Source organism: Leptosomus discolor, chromosome 3, assembly GCF_034619465.1.
Source record: "Leptosomus discolor isolate bLepDis1 chromosome 3, bLepDis1.hap2, whole genome shotgun sequence".
In the NCBI taxonomy this organism is placed as follows: domain Eukaryota; kingdom Metazoa; phylum Chordata; class Aves; order Leptosomiformes; family Leptosomidae; genus Leptosomus; species Leptosomus discolor.
In genome coordinates this window covers 26,954,944-26,975,910 of record NC_141393.1, presented here as the reverse complement: position 1 = coordinate 26,975,910, position 20,967 = coordinate 26,954,944, and the positions used below count along the sequence as shown (strand labels likewise).

The following is a 20,967-nucleotide window of genomic DNA, read 5'->3' as shown; positions in this document are numbered from 1 at the left end:
CCCGGCTAGGTTGAACAGACATGGCACATTCACCTTTAGTAAGAACAGTAATCCCAGATAAAGGCTGTGTGCTTACAGTGCTGAAAGCAGGCTTTAGTTGAGGGAAAAAAGCCTTGGTAGCTGCTATCTTCCCAGCCCTACTGCTGCACTTTTATTTCCCATAGAAGATCCCAAAAGAGACTTGACCAAGGTTGGACTGCTTGAAATGGATCAAGAACAGGTCTGTACTTCCTGGTTCAGAAACCAATTCCTCCTACCAACTTTCATTGCTCAATTATCCCAGGCGAAAGAATTTGAGTTTATCTAATGTGTCTTCTACCTACACAAGCTTGCATGTGTTGCACTTTTCAAATGCAGTTCTGGCTGGCATCACATTCCAGATCTGGGAGCATAAGGGTAGGGCCAAAACATCCTGCAGGGGTTTAGACAAGTCTTTTGATCTTTTAGTCCTTTTTACAAAACAGGACGGTGCTATGTCCAGCTCCCTCTGATAGCAACATAACTAGGTAGAACGAGCTGCTGCTCCAAATCCCATCCATATTCCCCACATGGCAATGTCTGAGCAGATCGCATATGAACTCCTGTAATATCTATGGATGAAACTGAAGCCAGCCGGCTATCAACTCCCTGAGCGCTAGAAATCAATAGGCAAATCAGTGCTGTACATATGCACTGCTGATTAGTTTAGAAAGGCATCTGGGAAGCTTAACAACAAAAATGCCTATGGCATAGAGTCTTTAAAAGCTCATGATTTGCCATAAGCAGTTTCCTTGAGACCAAAGTCATGCAGTGCTCCCACACTCACATGAAAGACTTGAGTCTTAGACAATTTGGTTATCATCAGATAAAACACAAGAGAGGGAACAAAAATAGCTTCCCCATCTCTCCTTTCACCCAGAAGCAGGTGAATCACTTTGATTTAAAAGACATCTAGTGGCGAATAAAAAACTACAGAAAACAACTAATCAAAAGGATGTTATTCTGGAAACTTCTGCGTTTCCCATGGAATGGGAGTTTCAGAAAGGAAAGGAGCTATTTCATTCTTTCTTCAAACCAGGCACAAGTTAGAGATTAAATGGTGAAGCAAGTTATGGAAAAGATTCTTAGACAACTAAGTGAAAAGGACTTGGGGACCCTCTAGTACTCCGGATCCTCTTCTGCCTGTGTCACCTGAACTTCCTTTCCTTCTGGCAAGGGAAGGCAGATAACACACTATGAAACCCGAGAGTTTGTATGACCTAAAATTCCAAGCCAGGCTTAGGAACAGCCTAAAATAGCACTGGGAGATGGAGGGCACTGTATTTTATTTTTACATATATACAAGCTTTTTCTTTTTTTAAAAAATAAAAGAAATAAGCTATTAATTCTTCCTACCTCCATTTTTTAGCTTCACTTACTCTGAACAAGTAAAAACTTTCATCCCAGAGACTAACAGCAAACCTCTGCAGGTTCCTGGGACTGAGAGAAGCCTGCTGGGTAAGAGAGTGAAGTACCTGGAAAAACCGACTGTGAGTTGGGGAGTGGAAAGTGAGCAGCCCTGGGAGGTGTATGGGAGAGAGACTGCAAGTCCCATTCAGCTGGAAGACAAGGGATGAGCAACAGTAGCCTGAAAGAACCCAAATTCTACCCACATGGGAATGCACAAGCAATACCAATCAATCTCAAAGACTTTTTTTTTTCTAAGAACTTTCAATAAACACACACATATATATATACACAGCAGTCTCTTGCAGAGACAAGCCAGTTAAGTGGTTCCACATTCAGGACAGGGTAGGCGAGTCAGCGCCACCTGGCTGGTGGTTCACAAGGCGCTGAAGATACTCCTGTGTGCATGCTCACAGCTACTTCAGGTTTCTGAAGGGACGGCCAACAAGTCTTGGAGACAGGCTCAGTGCAGACACACACACAGCTGGAGTCACGTGTAACAGCTGTGTTACAGGGTAAGGGAGATGACAGGGACCAGCTGGGAAAAGAACCCACAAAACCCCTCTGAAGACTGCCAGGAAGCATTTGCGGACAGCGTCCATCCATATGAAGTCCAGTCAGATTTTGACAGAGAAGGAAGTCCCACACGAGCAACCCTTCTCTGCCTGGGGGTTGCTCACCACCTGGAAGGAGCTGCGAATCAGCTCCTGGCTGAAGTCCACCATGGAACCTTTCACAAAGGCCAGGCTGTCCACATCCACGACCACACGGGCACCACCTTGTTCAAACACCCTGCAGAAAAGCAGCATATTAAACCATTAACTGTGCTGCAGACCTGACAGAGAAGCACAGCCTAAGCACTTCCCTTATCTCACAGGCTTCTTCCCTTCAATGCAAGGCACTATCGTGTCATGCACACCCTTCTTGTCACCTTTGCAAAGAACAGTCACACCTGACCACCATTACACCCCTTTGCCCTTGCCTGTCATCGGGATTGACAACTGTGTCCAAGGAAAACTTGTACTGGAATCCAGAGCAGCCACCTCCTTCCACCTGCAGCCTGAGAAACTCTGAGCCTTCTGTGATCTCCAGTAGCCTCTGCAAAGAAGTATTAAAACACCTGCTAAACAAACTGACAAACACTCAAAACGCCTCCCCTGTGTGCCCAGGGCAGGCTAGGCAGTTTGGAAAACCCTCCCAGAGGCACCAGAGCTGCCTCCCGGGATCCCTACCTTCACGCAGCTCTCGCTGAGGAAGACCTGTCCCTCGCTGGGGTCGCTTTCTGTCGGGCCCGGCTGGGAGAAGGACGATGTCCACCGCAGCGGGCGACCAACCGCACCGGCAGGACCCGGCGGGGGCATCGCCAGCGCTCGTCCTCGGCACAGCGAAGCGGGACACCAGCTGCCTCAGGAAGAGGGGAGGGAAGGGGGAGCCTCAGAGGGGCCCCCGCCACGGGCAGCCGCCCGACCCCGCGCCCGACCCCCGCCACCCCCTGCCGCACAGCAGGGACACTCGGCGACCCCCGAAGGGCCCGAGCGGGCCCGCCGCCACCGCGGAGCGCTACCTCGTCCGACCACCCAGCGCCAACCTCCACCAGCGCCTCAGCGTCCCCGGCGCCGCCATGTTGGCCCCACCTCCTCACCTCGGCGCTCCGCCCCCTGCTCGCCCATTGGCTGCCCGCCGCCGCCGCTTCCGGCGAGGGCCACCATGGCGCCCGCCGAGGCGGAAGTGCTGAGCCGGCGGGGGTTGCTAGGCAACGCGCTGCCCGCCCCACCGGGCCGGGGACGGCGGCACCTCCGCCGGGCGGGCCGTGTGTCCCGGGAGGCAGCGTCCCCCCGCGGGCAGAGCTCGGCTGCTGGCTCGGTAAAGCCACCAAAGCCGCTGGAGTTTTGCACAAAGGCACGAAGCCGCCGCCCGGCCTTGGGGGTGCTTGCTTTTGCAAGCGGCGATGCTCGCGGAGGGAGATAAACAGCAATAAAGTGTAAGAAAGTAAATAACGCAGCGCTCTCTGGCAGAGCGTGTTTGTCCTGGAGTTAGCTGTGAGGGGTGTTTATCCTGAGCAGAACCCGGAGACCCTGAGGGGGATCAAGGTGCCATCGCAGGGGGAGTTGGGCAAGCGGCGGAGCAAACACCGGGCCAGGACAAAGCGGTTTTAGGGGTTTTCCCCTGATCCTGGCTTTTCTGGTTTGCTCTCCTTTATCAGCCAGGGGCTCTGCTCAGAAATCCCCACGGAGGCCGGTTTTCCTTCGGGTGGGTGTTCACGGCCCCGGTGCTGCGGACGCGTGCTCAGCCTCCTGCAGACCCCCGCCATCCCTCCCCTCCGCTCCTCGCTTCCCTCCTGCCGCAGGAGGGCACCGGGCCGGCCCGGCGGCCTCCCCTGTAGCCGCCTGAGGCATGCTGCGTCCCTCGGTGCTTTCACCTCCTCCTGATCGTCTGACATGTGACGGCAGTCTCACCGGTCTGTCACAGATGTGCCCGCAGTCTTTATTTCTTTCTTCCTAATGTGCTGCTTGGGGGAGGAATCCTGTTCATCACCCCTGGCCAGGCCTGCCGAGAGTCACGCAGTGGGATGGTGGAGGAAAACCAGTCATCCCAGCAGGAGGGGATGATTTAATATCAGGGGACCTTGGGACCCTGTGACGGTTTGCTTTCTCACCGTCCTGCTCCAAGGAAGCCGATGCTTTTGCAACCACATGCTTTTGCTTTTTTGTCCCACCCTGAACATGTAAATAAAGACTGGTTTGAGCTGTTTACTTTTGCTTGCTCTTGGGTTAACTCTGACGATGTTAGGATAAAGCCAGGAAAGTACCACAGGCAGGGTCCGGGGGGGCCGGTGTTAATGCAGGTACCTGCAATCATCAATGAATCCTCAACAGGCATATTGGAACACATCATGTTTTTAAAAAAAATCGTATTGGCGTGTTTCTCTAGTTATTATCAATGTGGCATCCCAAAAGCAGGCAACTTCAGAGGAGTGAATCAAGAACTCTTGGGAGCAAAGGCAGGGGATCATGCCGGCTTTTCCATCTTGCGCCGGCTTTCCTTCTCTCTCCTGCGGGGTGTATTCTCCGGCAGACTGATCCTGCCGTGTTTCCCCATGTTGTGACCACATTCACTGCGAACGCCTGTTGGAGAATGGATGTAGCCCCCCAAAATAGATACTCTTACTTCCTAATTGCCTTCATTTTTACCAGTGTTAAGTGTCAGAAGTATGACAAGTACCTTCAAGGCACTTCAGGATGTTGTTCCGATGGTTACTGCAGACTGAAAGAATGAGAAAGGTGCTAGCTGGTCTCACTCAGAGTTAGTTTAATCAAATTAATAATCCACTATGCTGAGGAGTGACTCAGGTGCTGCAGGCAAATTTTTTGAGCAGCTAGGAGAGGTGGGTGTAACTAAGGAGAACAGCCACTTTGCACTTCTTTCTTATTGCTAACTGGTTTTTTCCTTCTGCCAGCTATGTGGTACAGTGGTGTTTTTCTCTCACTCAGTTACGGTCTAGGTTTTCTTCCTTCCTGGGCTGTGATTTTTGGTCATCTTGTTCCTGATAGCTTGATGTAATCTGTTTGTTGGTTTGGTTGTGTTTCATTTTTTTCTTCATATTCTCGTCTGTGGTATCTGGGTTCGGGGGCTCTCTTTAAGCACACTGTATTGAAGAGATTTGTCTGTGAGTTGAATTCTCTAGATATTTTGCTCTATTCTCCTTTGCGATGGGTATGCTTAAATAGTCTTGTGTCTGTTCTGGTGGAAAACTGAGCTTGTTTCAGTGCTTCAGAAACAGGTGGTAATAAAACCTCTGGCGTAGCGTTGAACACGAGAGCGTCTTGTGCTGCATTGCAATGTGCATTCTGATGATCTGTAGCAAAAGGAGCATGTTCTAGCTGAAAGAACAGTAAAATTGATTAGTCTCTGTACATGTATTTTCTTGAGAACCTGACTCTGTATTCACTGCTGCTGTAGTGCCTGCAGGCGCATCTGTTTACCAAGCTGCAAGTGCAATGCTGTTAGAGGGATTTGGATTCATAGCATGTAGATGGCTCATGAAGTGGAACCTTAGACTTTTTTGTCATGTAATAGAGTTGGTTGGATTTCAGAAATGAAGAACTCAAATATTAGTCTTGCTGGAAAGAATTTATCTATTGGCTTTCTTAGCCTTTTCTCCTGGTATTTCTGCACCTTAGTAGCACAAGCTCCATGTGATGTCAGTAACCTGGGAGGAGCCCTGTCTGCAAAATAATGAGACCAGCCTGAAGTTGCATTGAGTCTTTCTGAAGTATTTTGACGAAATTTTGGGTTCCAAGGTGACCTGGAGGCCCGCGTCTTGTATCAGATGTCAAAAGGGGCAAAGCAAGGTCTGTTTGGCCTACGATGCTTATGCTGCCCTAGGGAATCTAAGCTTTAGTGTTGTTACTGCAAAACTGGCATTATGGTAATGTGCGATACCAGCTGAAAACCTTGGGCAGAAGGTTTTTGCTTCTTGTGTAAAGGTCTTGGCTGTAATTTTACAAACTTATTAGGCTTTTTATTAATCCAGTTCTGGGGAGGAATAGTCATGTGTTAATTCTGATCCTAGATTCAATGATTTTTAGTTCAAAGCCTTTGAAATATGTGTAGACTTGTATGTATGTAGTCGCTGCCACTGTGCAAAAAGGTCTGGGAAGCAGAGATATCTGGGGAGCTGTTTCACAGGGAGGCATCCCGATTTAATGCGTTATGGAATTTGCTCCCAAGCATGACACTGCTTACCCTGTGGACGTGTGACAGTAGTTTATGGCGTTGCTCTGACCCGACCGCACTCCTGTTCCCAGCAGTCAGATGGGTGGCTTTGTTTACCATCTATAAGACCTGAAGGATGGGGGAGAAAGAAAGCCTTTCTAAGGGCACGAGTTCTCATGCACAAGTTACAGAGTGTGTTAGCTGGGCTTAAACAGACGGCTTAGTCTCAGCAGGGACTTCTGGGGTTTTGTTTTGTTTTGTTTTGTTTTTTTATAGGGCTGCTGTAGCACCCTGGTCTGCTTGGTTGAGGCCTCTGCAAACCAAATACTTATTCAGAATCTTAAAAAAAAAAAAAAAAAAGAAAGAAAGAAAAGAAAAAGGCCTACTCTGCCTTCTGAAGGAAGGGATCCCTTTTCTTCTGAAGAGCTAAGCTGCTCAGCAGAGTCGGGTGAGAGCAGGTCCTGCTCGGTCCTGCTAACAGTTCTGGGCTTTCTGGTGCGACGCCCTCTGTGAAGAGCCGGAGCAAAGCATGGGGGTTTCACCTCTGAATCACTTGGCAAGGCAGCTGAAGCTGACTGGGCAGACACCTTACTGGGACAGAGGTCTGGAGGGGGGGAATCTGTGGCAGCTCCGCTGCGGTCCTGCCAAATCAGTGCTCATGCCTTTGTTGGGCTCCTGACATGACACTGTAACACTGGCTACCCTGTGAAACTGGTGAAAAGCTGTAAACTTTAGCTTGGGTCAAACTCTTTGTGAAGAGTCTTAATCATCCTCTGGTTTGTCTTGGCATTCACAGCACAAAGCAGGGAGTCTCCAGCGTTTCACAGGGCTGGAAAGCAGGACCAAATTTGTGTGAAAGGCAGCAACTACACCAATTACTTAGCAGACGTGGCACTTGGGTTACACAGACAGCTTTCGACATGCAGAGCACGAGGTGTGGCACAGTAATAGGAAAGGCCACAGCCTGGTCTACTACGATAGCTTCTTGATCCTTATCTTTTCCCCCTTCCAGTAGCGGCGGTGACAGAGCATCCCGCCCATGGCGCTGGCTGTACGGGAGCACCCAACCCGCCAGTATGGCCCAGGAGCGGACCCTTCCCGCAGCAGCGCTCCTGGAGACGGCGTCTGTCTGCCCAAGCGCTGCGGTTCCAGCGCCGCCCCCGCTGCCCTGTCCGCTCCGGTACCGGCGGACTCACGGCGCTGTACCCGCTGCCCCGTTCCCGGCGGCAGCCTTGCCCTGGCCCACCGCTCCCCTCCCCGCCCCGGGGGCCGCAGGTCACGGCACCGCCGCCCGCCCTCACCCCGCTCTAAGACAACCCGCGGGGGCAGCGGAGCGGGCAGCCCCCGGCCGAACCCCCGCCCCCGGCCCGGCCCCGCTGGGCGGGGCCCGCCCCAGCCGAGCGGCGGGCGGGGCCGCCGCGCTCATGTGACGCCGCGGAGCAGCCGCCACCGCCGCCGTTCCCGCTCCCGCCGCCGCCATGGTGCCGTCCCCGCTCGCCCTGCTCTTGGCGCTGGGCGCCGCCGCCACCGCCCTGGCCGAGCCCCTCCGCTTCGTCGACTGCGGTGAGTGGCTCCGGCCGGCCTCGGGGTGGCGGGGTCGGGGAGGGGGGATTGTGGAGGGGGGTCGGCAGGTGGAGGAGGCCCGGTGAACTCGGCTCTTCCTTGCAGGTTCCAAAGACGGCAGCATCCAAGAGGTGAACGTGAGCCCCTGCCCCACTCAGCCCTGCCTGCTTCACAAGGGGACATCCTACAGCATCAACGTCACCTTCGCCAGCAGTAAGCACCGCTTCCGCAGCTGGGGTGCCGGCGGGGGGTGATCGCCTCTGTGTGCCACTGCGTGGGGAAGGGTGGCTGGAGAGGGGTCTGGGTGGGAAGAAGTGGCCGGGGAGGAAGAGTGTCCCTTAGTTGTGTTCTTGCAGCCTCCCGGGTTTGCAGAGGGGAGGGTGTAAGGCAGAAATGTGTTCCCTGCTCTGGTGCCATGCTCATGCCGCTCTGTATTTTCCAGAGATCGAGAGCCAGGGCAGCAAAGCAAAGGTGTACGGTGAGATGCTGCATGTGGACATACCCTTTCCCATTCCTGAGCCCGATGGATGCAAGTCTGGGATCCAGTGCCCCATTCAGAAGGGCCATTCGTACAGCTACCTGAATAAACTCCCGGTGAAGAGCGAGTACCCCAGTGTAAGTAAGCAGGCAGCTGGTCTGCTCCTCAGAGCTACTGCCCTTCCTAGTAGTCCCACCACCTGCCTTTAAGGAAGGACGCCTTGTCCTGTGGTGGAGGGGAAAGAGGTTAGAAGACTCCTTGGACTATCTGGTGGCACTTCTGCTGTGAGCATGACTCTTGTTTCAAGTTCCCACTTTGGGACAGACCCAACAGAGGAAGCAGCCTGGCTCCAGCTGCTGAGAAGTGGCTTCAGCTGCTCAAGTGTCCTCCTGTACTGTGCCTCCCTGCAGAGCCTGCTGCATTTCGCCAAATGCTCCCAAACTGGGGGTGCTCGGCTCCAGGGTACGGTTCAGCTGGGAGACTGTGGGGTGTTTTTGCTCTCTCCTTCCTCGGAGAGTGGGGAGCCGAGTGCTGTGTGTGGAGGTCTTCTGTGTCACGCAGCAGAACCCTCTATCCGTGTAAGATACTCCAGGAGTCACTGCATGAGTGCGGCCCACCTACTGCAGTGGGTGCAGTGCCACTGTCCTCTTTGTGCAGAGCTCCCAGGTTCCTCCCTGCTCCACACAAGTGACAACTCCCCTCCCCGCGTCCTTGCCTTAAGGTTTCCTGAACACTTTTATTTCCCTCTGCTCTTTTCTCTCTTTCAGATTAAACTGATTGTGAAGTGGGAGCTGGTGGATGACCAGGACCAGATGTTGTTCTGCTGGAAGATACCAGTGCAGATCACCAGCTGAGGAGCCCTGCCATTAATAGGGCTTGGGGAGGGGAAAAACAGAAGACAACACACAGGCCAAATTCTTTTACATAATAAGCATTTCTTACTGCTTCCTTCAGAGCTCTGCAGCCTCCGAGCAGCCAGTACTGTGTTGGTGCAAGGTCAGCCGAAGGCAGAGGGCTTGTACCCCGTTTAGAGCCCCCTGGGGTGTTCTCACAGCAGCTCAAGGGGGGGGCAGTGTCTGCTGCAGGACTGACTGAGCATCATCCTCCAGCTGCTCTGCGGAGGCGCTTTAGTTTTTGAAATGGAGCTGTCTGTCCTCACAAAGGAGTTTCTCTGCGATGAACCTGGCTAGTGTCTGAGCTGCTACCTGGTAACCCTTCAGTGCCTCTTCTAGAATGCTGGCTGCATCATCCACCCTCCTGCACTTCTCCTGCTCGGTTGCAACCGGGATGTCCCTGGGACCTGCATTTGCCATCCACGCAGCTGAAGGAAAGGAGAGGAGACTTTCCCTGAGCTGGCAGCCTGCTCTGTCCTAGTCCCCTGCTTGAGTCGGTGGGATTGCAGCTGGGAAAACTTCCTTTTTGTGGATGCAAAGCCAAATGGCATTCAACGTCTCTGCAGGGATGATTCTTTCTCTAACCAACGGTTTGCACTACTACTAACTCGGAGCTGCTGGGAGCTCCTGAACCTCTTTTTATAACTTTCCTTTTAATAAAGGCCAGACAAAATCTGCTTGTGTTTTCTGTGAGTGGAGAGGAGCAGGAGGAAAAGCAGAGTGGCTGGCTATCTTCTAGTTGGGATTGGCCTGGTCTTATTTCTCAGCGGAAGGCATGGATGGAGGTGGTATGCTGGCCCGAGTGTGGGTGACCTGCAGGCAGCCAGGCATCTCTGCTGCTGGCTGCCAGGGTGTCCAGCTAGCAATGCCTGGCTGGGTTCCTGCCTTGCTGGTCCTGTGCTGCCCTGAAATTGTACAAAGGCTCCCCGAGGAAGTGGTGGTGGTGTAGAACGTGGCCTTGCTTGCTGCAGCATAGGTAAAGGCCTTACTAGTGAGGGCTCTGGGGCTGGAAAAGCAGCTCTTAGACCTGCCCAAGGGCTCTTGCCAACTGCAGAAACCTGCATGTTCTCACTCTTACTGCAGCCCTCTTGGGTGTGAACAGGGCAGCGTGTGAGCAGCTACAACTGCTGTGCTGTTTCTGGGGGCTGGAGTTGGCTCCTGTGGCTGGGGAGATAAGCAAGTATATGACCTGGCAAGGGTCTCTACTCTGGCTCAGGAGCAGGAGGAGGCTGGGTGCCAGCGTGAGAGGGGCAAGAATTGGCTTACAAGAGTGGGGTGGCCTTGCCAGGCTGGACCCAGAGGGAGGATATGGCTTTGGTACCCCTTGGCAGAGGCAAGATAAGCACAGTTCTAGCCAGCCCCAGTGTCTCGAGCCACAGGGGCCCAAAATAAATGTTTTATTTAACAACATGAGAGAAGTTTCCAGCAGACTTGGTTAAAAAAAAAGTCACCAACAACTTTACAGAAAGAAAGCTGGACCTGCTCCCCTGCCTCCCCCTGCCCAGCCAGCGTAGGGCGTGAAGGCAAAGTGCAGCACTAAGGGATGCACCTGGGCTGGCTGCAGGGAGAGGTGGCCCTGGGGCCCCTCTGGCCTCTCCCCCACGCCCCAAGGTTAGGCAGCAGCTTTAGAAAGCTCGGGTTGACTCCCCCCTCAAAGCTCTAGCCTGGCGGCTGGATGCTTCACAAGGAGCAGGGGCAGCACCCGTGGTGTGGGTGAGAGCACCCACGGTGTGGGTGAGGCTTGTCACTAGGTCAGTGCAGCAGTGGTGGGGAGATGAACCCCTTCTCGGCAGAGGGGGGAAGGCTGAGGCTGTGTGTCAGGGGAAGGTGTCCTGTGAGCCTCCACGGCATGGAGCGATGCGACGGGTGCTGGGGGCCAGAGTGGGCTCTGCTGTGGCAGGAGCAGGGGCTGGCAGGGTAGAGAGGGGTGCAGAGGCTGGTAGCTCAGCCTTGGCCTGTAGAGAGTTGGCGAGGAAGTTGTGTGCTTTGGAGGGGAAGGAGCAAAGATCCTCAAAGCACTCAAAGCACCTGCAGCCCCAGCCCCGGGGGGGCCTTTCTCCTTGCTCCCAGGTCCCCAGTGCCAGAGCCACGTGCCGGAGGGGAGCACCCTCACCCCCACTCCCCTAGAGCTACACTGCCGCTGGGCTCTGGGCTGTCTGGGGCACGCAGTGGTGGGGCTGGGCCAGGGCCATGTAGCCTGGCGAGCAGTGGCAGCGGTAGGAGCCCTCCGTGTTCTCACAGGTGCCACCCTGGCACAGGGGCTCAGGGCTGCCCACCTCCTCGCACTCGTTGATGTCTGCAAGGAGGAGAAGGACAGGGGTGAGCCAGTGGCACAGTGAGCAGTCCCAGCCTGCAGGCAACATCTCCTAGTGCCCCTGCCATACCCCTCAGCCCTCTCCTGAAGGTGCCCCATGACGCCCCTGCCTCCTCCAGCACCTCCAGGGTGCCCACTGTGACCCCATCAGCCTCACACACCCCTCAGCACGTCCATAGAGCCCCCTCAGTCCCCAAGGGTGACATCCTCAGCACTTGGCATCCCCCAGCACAGGAGGTAGCCCCCACTCACCAAGCAATGCACACCAGATAAGTACCCTGGCCATGCTCTGGAGCTGGTGACACTCCCAGGTTAGCAGCTTCTTGCTAATAAGTTGTGCTAGTGTAAGATCTGGGAGAAAGGCTGCCTCCAGCCTTGGAAAATGCCCTTTCCTGATCAGACAAGGCCGAGGAGGCAGATGATGGTGGCCCTGAGAGGCCTATTATCACCTCTAGGACCAGAACATGGAGGGACCTCATGCTGTGCAAACAAGGGCTTGTTTTATTAACCTGCAAACTGTGCCAAAGGGCTCACTTGGCTGACTCGCTGCTGGACTAGAGCATGCATGTGAGCCCTACAGCAGCTGCTCCACTGCAACTGGTCTGCTCTGCTAAATGCACTTCCTTGGACACCCTGCTTGAGCTACCCCAACTTGTGGTGGGGCCACCAGCTGGGCAGGCCGTCCCCATGCACTCCAGAGCTCTTGTTTTCTCCCACAGGACCTCCAGAGCCCAAATCCTGCCAAGACAGGTTCAAGCCCTCTGACCACAAACTTCAGCCTCACCCCCCACAGACTGGCAGGGAGCAGGAGTGTGGAGCAGTTGATGGGTTCAGCTGGCCACCCAAGGGAAAACGAAGGCCCTGGTAGTGACTGATGGAGGACTGAAGAGCTCTGCCACCCCGGGGACCTTGGATTATCCCTATGGATAACTGGTGGAGGGGGCCAAATGGCAAAGAAAGGGAAGTGCAGCCCCAGGGAGGGAGGCTGGAAGCAAAACCTCCAGGTGCAGTGGAAGAAAGCACATCAGTCACAGAAGGAAGAAGGAGGAGAGGGGAAACATGAGATGAGAGAACCTGAGGAACAAAGCAGCCTTCACACATAGCCAAAGCAATGGTTGAATGGGCACTGTGGACTTGGGCTAAACCTCAGGACCAGAACATCGCCATGGATGGGACAAGCTTGCTCAGAAGCCCAAGGAGGAGATGTTAGGAAGCACAGGGGTGATGTGCTCCACAGCCTGGGAAGCAGGGGGAGGAAGCCTTGCTGGGGGGTCCAGGGAAAGGTAAAACAGAAAAGAGCAGGCTGGTCTGGCTGTCAACCACCAAATCGAGAAGTAAAACAAGGCTACCCTAGCCCAGAGGCACCCAAAAGCCAGGATCAGTAGAGTAGTGCTAGCAGTGTGCACCAAGCCCTGAAGCCTGCCCACTCAGGCAGGGGTGGGGGCAGGCAGCCTGTCCTGCGGGGCGAGGACAAGCTGTCCCCATAGGGAGGTGAGATGGGAAGCACTGCAGCAGATGCAGGAGTACTCTAAAGGCCTGAAGTCAGCAAGGTAAAAACACGGGGATGACTAAGCACCACGTAGGAGAACTGAAGGGGAAAAAAAAACAAGACAGGCTCCAGAGTAAAATGAGTGCTAGTTAGTCCAGGACATGAAAGGCAACAAGCAAAGGCTCCATAAATATGTTAGCAGGAAACAATGGGCAATGTCGGTCTGGTCCTTATCGGTGGAGGAAACAAAAGCCAGCTGAGCTGGCTGGAGCTGCTAACGAGGGCTTTGTTCCAGCCATCATAAAAATGCTCGTGGTGACCACACAGGGCACAGACTATGTTTGAAGTGTTTAAATGAGGGTGCAGGAGCAGAGGGAGGGAAAGGCCATACTGTGCTTGGAGAGGTTAGATGACAATTGGATAGATAAAGCAGTTACATCCACATTGCTAAAGGCTTGCTGCAACTCATCTTCACGTGCTTGATGCTCTTGCAGTCCCTGAAAAGTTGGCAGTTGTCTCTGAGGTGGAGGATAAAGGAGGTCTCAGATACCTGAGGAAGGGTAAATCTGGTAACTACCTTCAAAAACATAGAAGGGAGAATCCAGAATTACAGGCTGCTCACCCCCATTCCCTTAAGCAGACCAGGTTTGTGAGTGATTAGGTCATAACCCTCCAAAGGATATCAGGGCCATTAAATAGCTGGTGCAGATCTGTTAAGGCCTGATTACGTTAAGCCAATCTAGTTCTCTTTGCTGACCTGATAACTGGTCTGTCAGATAAGGGAGAAGCGGTGGATATGATGTGCCTTGGCCGTGGCGAGGATTTCAACACGCTCTCGCATGACACACTCAAGCAGACTGAGCAAATACAGTCTAGATGAAACTGCAGCAATTGCGAAACAGGCTGCAAAGCTGCATTCCAAAGATAATTAGCAATACCTGTCTGTTACAATAAAAGCCGCTTAAAGCACAGCATGCAGGGTTCTGTCCTGACCCCTGCTCCATCCAAATGTTGTCATTAAGGTGGATGAAGGAAGAATCCCCATGCTTATACAATGTATGATGTGTGCGATGCCAGGCTGCTAGCACTTTGCAGGGTTCAGACTCATTCTGATCAAGCAGAGAAGCAGTCCAAAATCAACCAGACAAAATTCACTGAAGACAAATGCAAAGTACTGTGGCCAAGGAAAGGGAAACCGAGGGCACAAATGCAGAAGAGGGATTAACAGCTCAGGCAGCTGTTCTGCTCGGCAGCATTTGGGGAGACAGAGACCAATAGGTTCTGCATGAAGAAGCTGTGTGATCGTGTCGTGCAATAAGGATGCTGGGAGCTGGCGTAAGTGCCATGCCTAAGCCAAAAGAGGGTCTTCATCTGCTTTGTGGACACTCTGTGGAGTGCTCGGGGCCTCAGCTGGCTTGGGGAGCTGGACTGTGAAAACGATGGAGACACGGCATAGGGATGCAGAGGAAATGCAGAGAGCTTTAGAGACTGTGTCTCACAGGGCACGGTGGAAAGTGAGGAATTTCACCAGGGCAGTGGTGAATGTAGAGGAAATTAATCAGGGATAGAGTAACAGTGGCTAGTGATGTACAAGAGTGTTATGTGAAGAAGGGAGCGATCAGCTGCTCCCCGTAATGCCCAGAGGTGCCCTGATGTAGCTGCCAGCAGAAAGCGGCCAGCTGAACCTCCAGGAAAAGTCCTCCCGCCTCTATGCGAAGGAAGCACCGGGGAGAGCGGGGACTCCTCGGGCAGCTGTCCCGGCCAGCGCCGCCAGAGAGCGGCAGCCGCCAAGGGATGCGGGGGCCGGGCTGCCCGCACAGCCCCGCCGCCCCCTCCGGCAGCCCCCGGGCTGGCCCCGGCCGCCACTCACCCACGCAGGCCATGCGGGTCATGTCCAGCTGGAAGCCGTCGAAGCAGTCGCAGGTGTAGCCCTCCGGGACGCGGACGCAGCGCCCGTTCTCGCAGCCGTTGAGGATCCCGCACTCCTCGGCCTGCAGCCCCTCAAAGCCCTCGTAGAGGCCTGGAGGGTGGCAAGGCAGTGTCAGAACAGGGTGACCCTCCACCCAGCCGCGGAGGGGACATCAGGCATGCGGCGAGACGGTGGTGCTGGAGCCAGGACTGACTCAGAGCAGCCAGGAGTAGAGCTCGCTCCAAGCCTGGAGCACCCTGGCCAGAGTAGGGAGTCCCCATGGGACACAGGCTGGGTGGGAAGGCACCTCTCTGTGTCTCCCAGTACTCACCAGTTTGGCTGGGCCGGTAGCGGGGTGGGGACCACCCTGGACCGTGGTGGAGAGGGCTGCCACGAAACTCGCTGTTGTGGTCCCTCCGAGGGAAACCAGCATCAGGGTTTCCATACTCAGACTCCAGGTAGTTGTAGTAGGGGCCCGTATCAGGGCTGGGAAGGCCATAGTGGGGGTCTTCCAAGCCTGGTGCATACTCATACCTAGGTCCTTCTCGGAGCTCAGCCCCTCTCTCACTGTCTTCACTGGCCCCATTACACAGGAAAGCAAAATCCGCTGCAAGTGGTGAGAGAAAAGGAATGGTCAGCAGCCTGGCTCAAGAGGTAGGTCCACTATGGCCAGAGAGGGTGCATCCGCAGCAGGCCAGCAGAGCCAGGCCTGCGTTCAATGGTGTTCAAAGCTGCAGCTCTGTAGTTTGATGATGGGACCCCATCTTTGAGAAGACCAGCTCCCGTCCAGGGCCAGCAAGTCCTTGAGCAGCAAGAACCCCAACTCCCAGTGTGCTCCTATGTGCTCCTATCCTAAGCTGCCACAGCCTCACCTGTCGTAAGCTAAGCAGGAACAGTGGGATGCTCAGAGAGAGAGCAACTCTCCCCTCAGAAATCTTGGACTCGTTGCAAACCAATTTCAGGTACATCCTACCCGCTGGTGCAGCTCAGCCCTGGAGAAGGGGAGGTTCATCCACTCCTTGGGCTGGCTTTGGCAATGCAGACAAGAGGAACCCCCGCTGCAGCCGTATGCGGCCAACCCTGCATGACATGACTGGCAGCAGCCCAGCCTGTCCCCACCTCTGCTGGGGGATGCTTGCCCATGCTGCCCTGCTCACCAGAGGACCTGTGCGGGCAGAGCGCACAGTTCTGACCCCAGGCTTCACCAAGCCGGCAGCAGCACTCGGTGTACGTGGTCCGCTCGCCATGCAGCAGGTCCTGGCAGATGTAGTCGGCGACGGTCTGCCAGCAGACATCCAGGTGGATTTCGTACTCCTCTAAGGCGTCTGTGAGGGACACAAGCAAAGGATGCCATGAAGATCACCCAGAAGAGTGCCACCCCACCTTGTCCTGAGAAGAATGACTGTGCGCCCTGGCACCTGTCCCCTGTCCCCGCTGCCCTGGCTGCACACTGTGCTGGTGCTGGCACACCCCAGCCAGACACAGACCCTCCACCCGCTGCTCCCTCCCGGGAGACCCAGCTGCAGGGCAGGGTGTTGGATGAAGGTGAACTGCTGTGGGGGCTTGGGCTCACCTGCCCTGCTGGAGAGGTTCACACACCGGTTGCCGGTGGCGTCCAGCACGAGAGGGAGGCTGCAGAAGCAGTGGTAGGACCCGTCCGTGTTCAGACACTCGCCGTTGATGCAGTACACTTCGTTCTGACACTCGTCCTGGTCTGCCCACACACAAGGACAGAGCAATGTTTCAGGCTGGCAGACATGGGCAATGCGACCCTTTCCCTGCCCAAACGAGGACCTTGGGGGCTCCTGCCACCCCCTCTCTTGTTCCCCAGGAGGGTCCTAGGAAGCCTGCCACCCAGACCTGGCCCTGTAGCGTGGGCAGCAGGGACAACCCTGGGTGCAGCAGCACAACCATCCCTCTGTGCACAGTGGGGTGCCCGCTGCTCTTTGAGGCCATCTTACCAACACACTCAAGCCTGCTGGAGTCATAGAAGTAGCCTGTACGGCAGAAGCACTTGTAGCCTGGCACCGTGTTCAAACACTGTCCGTTGCGGCAGAACTCAGAGCCAAATACCTCACACTCGTCCATGTCTGAGGGAGGGAGAGAGCGTCTCAGGGAGTAGAGCCATGGAAACAAGGTGGGCTGGGTGCTGTACCTGTAGAAAGCCAGCACGGCACCTTGGCCTGGGTCACTGGCAGGTCCCTGAGTGAGCGCCCCCCTGCTCCCATTGGCTCCATGCCTGGGAGCAGAGGGGGAAGCATCCACAGGTAGAGCAGGAGGAGGGATGACAGGGAACAGGATACTTTCATAAACAGAAAATTCATGTGTGTTTCTGGAAGGTTGAGAACAAAACGCCCTGGAGGTGAAGTGCCAAAAACTGAGCCAGCCAGCCTCTGGGAGATCGGACTGGTAACTGGAAGGGCTATGTTTTACTGGACCCCATCCCTGATTCAAAACGGGCATGCGAGATTTGCACCAAGAAAGAATCACTGCCATCAGCGAGACAGGACTGGAAGAAGGGGCACTTCCAGCTTGGTGATACTGGCAATCTGGGATTTCTCTGGTTGGAGAAAAGCAGCAGCAGGATGTTAGCATCCCCCATCACACCCCCAGGGAGATATTTCTGTGGATGCATCTCCATGCAGAGCTTTGCAAAGTGCCCTCCCTCTTCCCGCTGCAAGAAATGAGCGAAAATGGTGCTAGTACCTGTGAAAGAGACTTTTCCTGAGAGCAGATCTTCTTGGGGAATATAGCCCTTCCCAAGAGGGCAGATCTCTTGGTACTCCACTGGCCAGGAGGCAGATGTCAAGGGGAGATAGAAAGAATAGAAACAGCTAGTTAGTGCAACCAGTGTGGAGCTGGTGGGCAGAGCACTGGCCTTGCCTGGTGTGGTGGGGCCACAGTCCTACCTGTGCCTGGAATGGGGCAGGGGTAAGTCTCACAGTTGTCACCCCAGGCTGCCCCCACAGTACAGCAGCACTCCTCCTTGGTGATGTTCTTGGCCAGGACACTGTCACACAGGCGAACATCGCTGATGTGGTAGTAGCACTGCTTGCGCTCTGCGCTGTCAGAGAGGTGGGCTGCGTGTGTCTCAGGGCCCTCTAGAAGACAGCAGAGCAGGGACGGGATGGGGTCCTTGGCACCCCAGTGCAGCATCCCACACCTAGGAGGTCTCAGAGACACTCATCACCAGCAGTGTGGCCTTCCCAGGTCCCCACTTTCAGGCTCCTCACCTCTCCCCAGATAAAAGCATGTCCATGCCTCTGTGGGCTTGTACAGCCCTGGCAGCTCCTCAGCTTTATCTCATCCCAGCCAGGGCTACCACGCTCCTGCTCTAGCTGCCACCCTTGCTTCTGTCCTAGCTGCCTACTTACCCATGGCTGCTCGGGGCTGGCACTGCCCTGCCTCTGTGTTGTACTCCTCATGGTCACTGGGGCAGAGGCACAGGAAGGATCCCTCCACGTTCTCACAAAGCGCAGTCCCGCATACAGCGACCATCAGCTCACACTCATTCACATCTGCAAAGCAAGGGGCGGTGACAGGTGGTGGGACACCTGCCTCTGCATGGGCAGCCCGTGCGTGGTCTGCAGCATGAGGTCACCCTTCAGCGGGGAGATGGAAGCTGCTAGGGACGAGTGGAGAGCTCTGTTCACACCGTAGCTCAACACAAGTTTGGCAAGAGCTTCCTACCCTGCTCTCAGTGGATTCAAGGAGCCTAAATTCCAGCTTGCAGTGAGTCACTGGATCATAGGACCATCCAGGTTTGAAGGGATTGCTGAAGGTCTCTAGTCCAACCCCCTGCTCAAAGCAGGGTCAGTTATAGGATCTCACCAGGCTGCTCAAGGCTGTCTTGTTGGGGCTTTAAAACCTCCAAGGGTGGTGACTGCACAGCCATCTTGGGCCTCTGTTCTACTGTCTGCCTGTTTTCACGGTGAAAACATTTTTTTCCCTTATATTACACCCTGCCTGTTCTCTGCAGGCACCCATTAAAGTACCTCTCTATCACCTTCAGTGCCTCTAGCTCCTAAGCACCTCCTTTGCACCTGCACAGAGAAGGGCTCCATGTTCACCAGAAGCTGCTTGCCTTTTCACATAGACCCACTCCTTTGCAGTCCCGAGGAGCTGCTGTGCTAAGGGGAGTGGTTTTCCCTCCATGAACTGCCCTGTACATGTCTGGGATTCTCCATGCTCAGATGCTGTCCCCGTCCATGCTCTAGGAACAGTTACACATCAGGGACGCCAGCCTGGCATCCACCGATGGCTCTCCCTTACTGACTGGGAGAGTGATCACAGGAGACTCACCAACACAGTAGTGCCCAGAGGGCGAGCTCTCATAGCCACGGTCACACAGGCAGCGGAAGGAGCCATCTGAGTTCTCGCAGAAGCCATGGCTCCCGCACAGCGTTTCGTTGGCGCACTCATCTATGTCTGCAGTAGAGCAGAGAGCAGGAATTGCCCCAGGCCCCTCCTCTCCCAATTGATCCCCTCTGCCCAGGCCCTTCTGCTCTGACCCCAAGACCTTGGGTATGGGGCAGGCATTCCTGTGATGTGAGGGACTGGGTCTGGCTGCCCCACTCACTCCCGTGCTATGAGTGTGCAAGTTAAGAAAAGCTTTCTGCAACATCCAGAGCTGCAAAGAGGCCACATGGATGGAGCGACAGGAGCAGGGTGGGAACAGGCAATGGATGGGAAGCATGGCAGGTGGCTGGCAGGGGTGACTGAAAGTAGCACAGGTCCCTGCAGAGGCATAAAGGGACACAAAGCCTGCAGGGTCACATCGGTAGGAGATACAAGGGTGCAACTGAAGTGTATGGGGCAAGTGCAGACAGATCTAGGATGATACCCTCCTGCCCCATTCTTCTCGACCTGATCCTTCTCCAACCGCTATAGCGCCAGGGAGTAATCTCTGCCTTACAGCAGCCCGGTGGGATTGGACGGTGACCACTGGCTCCTCTGCCTACAGAGGGCAGGTTTACAGCCCTGCTGACCGCATCCCACTCCCCTCCTACTGCTGCATGGGAGAGATTTCCCTGAAGCAGCCGGAGCAGCTGCGTGCCCACAGCCCACCGCTCGCAAGGCCAGAAGCAGCTCCACATGCTAAGTCTGAGTCCTGGAGCAGCCCAGAGCCCAGTGGCTGGCAGCAGCCTCTCCTTGCTGCAGCCTTCCCCGAGCCAGAGGGAGACTTAAAAACTGCAGAAACCCCTTTGCTCTTTCCTCTTTGCTGGAGCCTGAACTCCAAACCCAGACTCCCCAGCCTAGCACACAGTGGTACTAGCAGCCTTTCCCCTCACCCAGCCCTGCCAGGCAGGTGACTGGCACAGGCAGCAGCCCCAGCAAGCATAGCTTGCAGGGAACTGCGGTCCAGCCCCAAGCCTGGAATGGCTGTAACCTGTCCAGGACTCTCCCCAAGCGGAAAGCACACAATGCGGTGTCTGTTCCAGATGCCAGGAAGAGAGAAGTCTAGACACAAGCAGGCAGCTCAGCCAAGAAAACAAACTCTCAGCATTATCTGCCTCTCCACCAGCCACACGTTTCCTCCTCCTCCTCCTTCTCCCCCGAGCCCCTGGCAGAGATGTCCCACAGCAACCCTGTCCCTGCCAGGAGGAGGGACAGGGACACCCAGGGCTGTACTCACCGATGCAGTCACCCAAGGGGGTCCAGTGGAAGCCAGGCTGGCAGCCCATGATACAACGGTAGGAGCCCAGGCTGTTCTGGCACCTCCACGTGCCACAGATGGCATCCCCATATTCTTTACACTCATCCACATCTGCAGGGAGGAGGGCAAGTGGATGAGGATGGTCAGATGGGGACCCTGCTTGCTCACTACAGCACCTGGGTCAAGCTCAGTTGGCCGAAGGCCCTGAGCCATTGCTAGTCCTCCTTACAAGTCACCAGCAACTTTGGGTGCTGGGAGCAGAACCACCCTCACCCCTGCACTGGCTGCATCCATCCCCCCAAATCCCAGGTGGCTGGTCTCCCCAACGATGAGCTCTCACCCACGCAGTCATCAGTCTCCTGGGAGTGCTTGAACCCATTTTCACACAGACACCTGTAGGAGCCTTCTGTGTTCAGGCACTGGCCTTGAGAGCACCGGGACTTGTCTGTGCATTCATCCACATCTGCAAAATCAGGCCAAAATCATCAGCCTGGATCTCACAGCAAGGGAGGGAGAAGAGGGCA

The 20,967-nt window shown here is 55.1% G+C and overlaps 3 protein-coding genes across 3 annotated transcripts in view; 1 reads left to right on the top strand and 2 right to left on the bottom strand.

The window, feature by feature from the left end:
- Nucleotides 1-1,655: 1,655 nt before the first annotated feature.
- Nucleotides 1,656-3,054, bottom strand: ISCA2 (iron-sulfur cluster assembly 2). Its single transcript, XM_086463151.1, has 4 exons — nucleotides 2,990-3,054; nucleotides 2,658-2,826; nucleotides 2,408-2,523; nucleotides 1,656-2,217 (listed from the first exon to the last, which is right to left on the bottom strand). The coding sequence occupies exons 1-4, from the start codon at nucleotides 3,046-3,048 to the stop codon at nucleotides 2,043-2,045; spliced, it is 519 nt and encodes a 172-aa protein (XP_086319277.1). The 5' UTR covers nucleotides 3,049-3,054; the 3' UTR covers nucleotides 1,656-2,042.
- Nucleotides 3,055-7,619: 4,565 nt separating this feature from the next.
- NPC2 (NPC intracellular cholesterol transporter 2) lies at nucleotides 7,620-9,752 on the top strand. The gene is made up of 4 exons (XM_086463116.1): nucleotides 7,620-7,704; nucleotides 7,810-7,917; nucleotides 8,147-8,319; nucleotides 8,950-9,752. Exons 1-4 carry the CDS (start codon nucleotides 7,620-7,622, stop codon nucleotides 9,034-9,036), a joined length of 453 nt encoding a protein of 150 aa, XP_086319242.1. The 3' UTR covers nucleotides 9,037-9,752.
- Nucleotides 9,753-11,204: 1,452 nt separating this feature from the next.
- LTBP2 (latent transforming growth factor beta binding protein 2) overlaps nucleotides 11,205-20,967 on the bottom strand; it is a 71,898-nt gene continuing 62,135 nt past the window's right edge. Inside the window, exons 24-35 of the mRNA XM_086462977.1 lie at nucleotides 20,784-20,906; nucleotides 20,423-20,554; nucleotides 19,090-19,215; nucleotides 18,162-18,305; nucleotides 17,697-17,888; nucleotides 17,494-17,574; nucleotides 16,749-16,877; nucleotides 16,361-16,501; nucleotides 15,945-16,112; nucleotides 15,119-15,394; nucleotides 14,749-14,898; nucleotides 11,205-11,371 (exon numbers count right to left, since the gene is read on the bottom strand). Coding sequence (XP_086319103.1) covers nucleotides 11,205-11,371; nucleotides 14,749-14,898; nucleotides 15,119-15,394; nucleotides 15,945-16,112; nucleotides 16,361-16,501; nucleotides 16,749-16,877; nucleotides 17,494-17,574; nucleotides 17,697-17,888; nucleotides 18,162-18,305; nucleotides 19,090-19,215; nucleotides 20,423-20,554; nucleotides 20,784-20,906 — 1,829 coding nt within the window. The remainder of the gene's footprint in view (nucleotides 11,372-14,748; nucleotides 14,899-15,118; nucleotides 15,395-15,944; nucleotides 16,113-16,360; nucleotides 16,502-16,748; nucleotides 16,878-17,493; nucleotides 17,575-17,696; nucleotides 17,889-18,161; nucleotides 18,306-19,089; nucleotides 19,216-20,422; nucleotides 20,555-20,783; nucleotides 20,907-20,967) is intronic.

Coding starts and splice junctions, on each gene's coding strand:
- NPC2 (XM_086463116.1), top strand. CDS start 7,620: ATGGTGCCGTCCCCGCTCGCCCTGCTCTTGGCGCTGGGCGCCGCCGCC. Junction 7,918..8,146: donor CAACGTCACCTTCGCCAGCA/GTAAGCACCGCT, acceptor TGTATTTTCCAG/AGATCGAGAGCCAGGGCAGC. Junction 8,320..8,949: donor TGAAGAGCGAGTACCCCAGT/GTAAGTAAGCAG, acceptor TCTCTCTTTCAG/ATTAAACTGATTGTGAAGTG.
- ISCA2 (XM_086463151.1), bottom strand. CDS start 3,048: ATGGCGGCGCCGGGGACGCTGAGGCGCTGGTGGAGGTTGGCGCTGGGT. Junction 2,827..2,989: donor GCGCTGGGTGGTCGGACGAG/GTAGCGCTCCGC, acceptor TTCCTGAGGCAG/CTGGTGTCCCGCTTCGCTGT. Junction 2,218..2,407: donor GTTGTCAATCCCGATGACAG/GCAAGGGCAAAG, acceptor GCTTTTCTGCAG/GGTGTTTGAACAAGGTGGTG.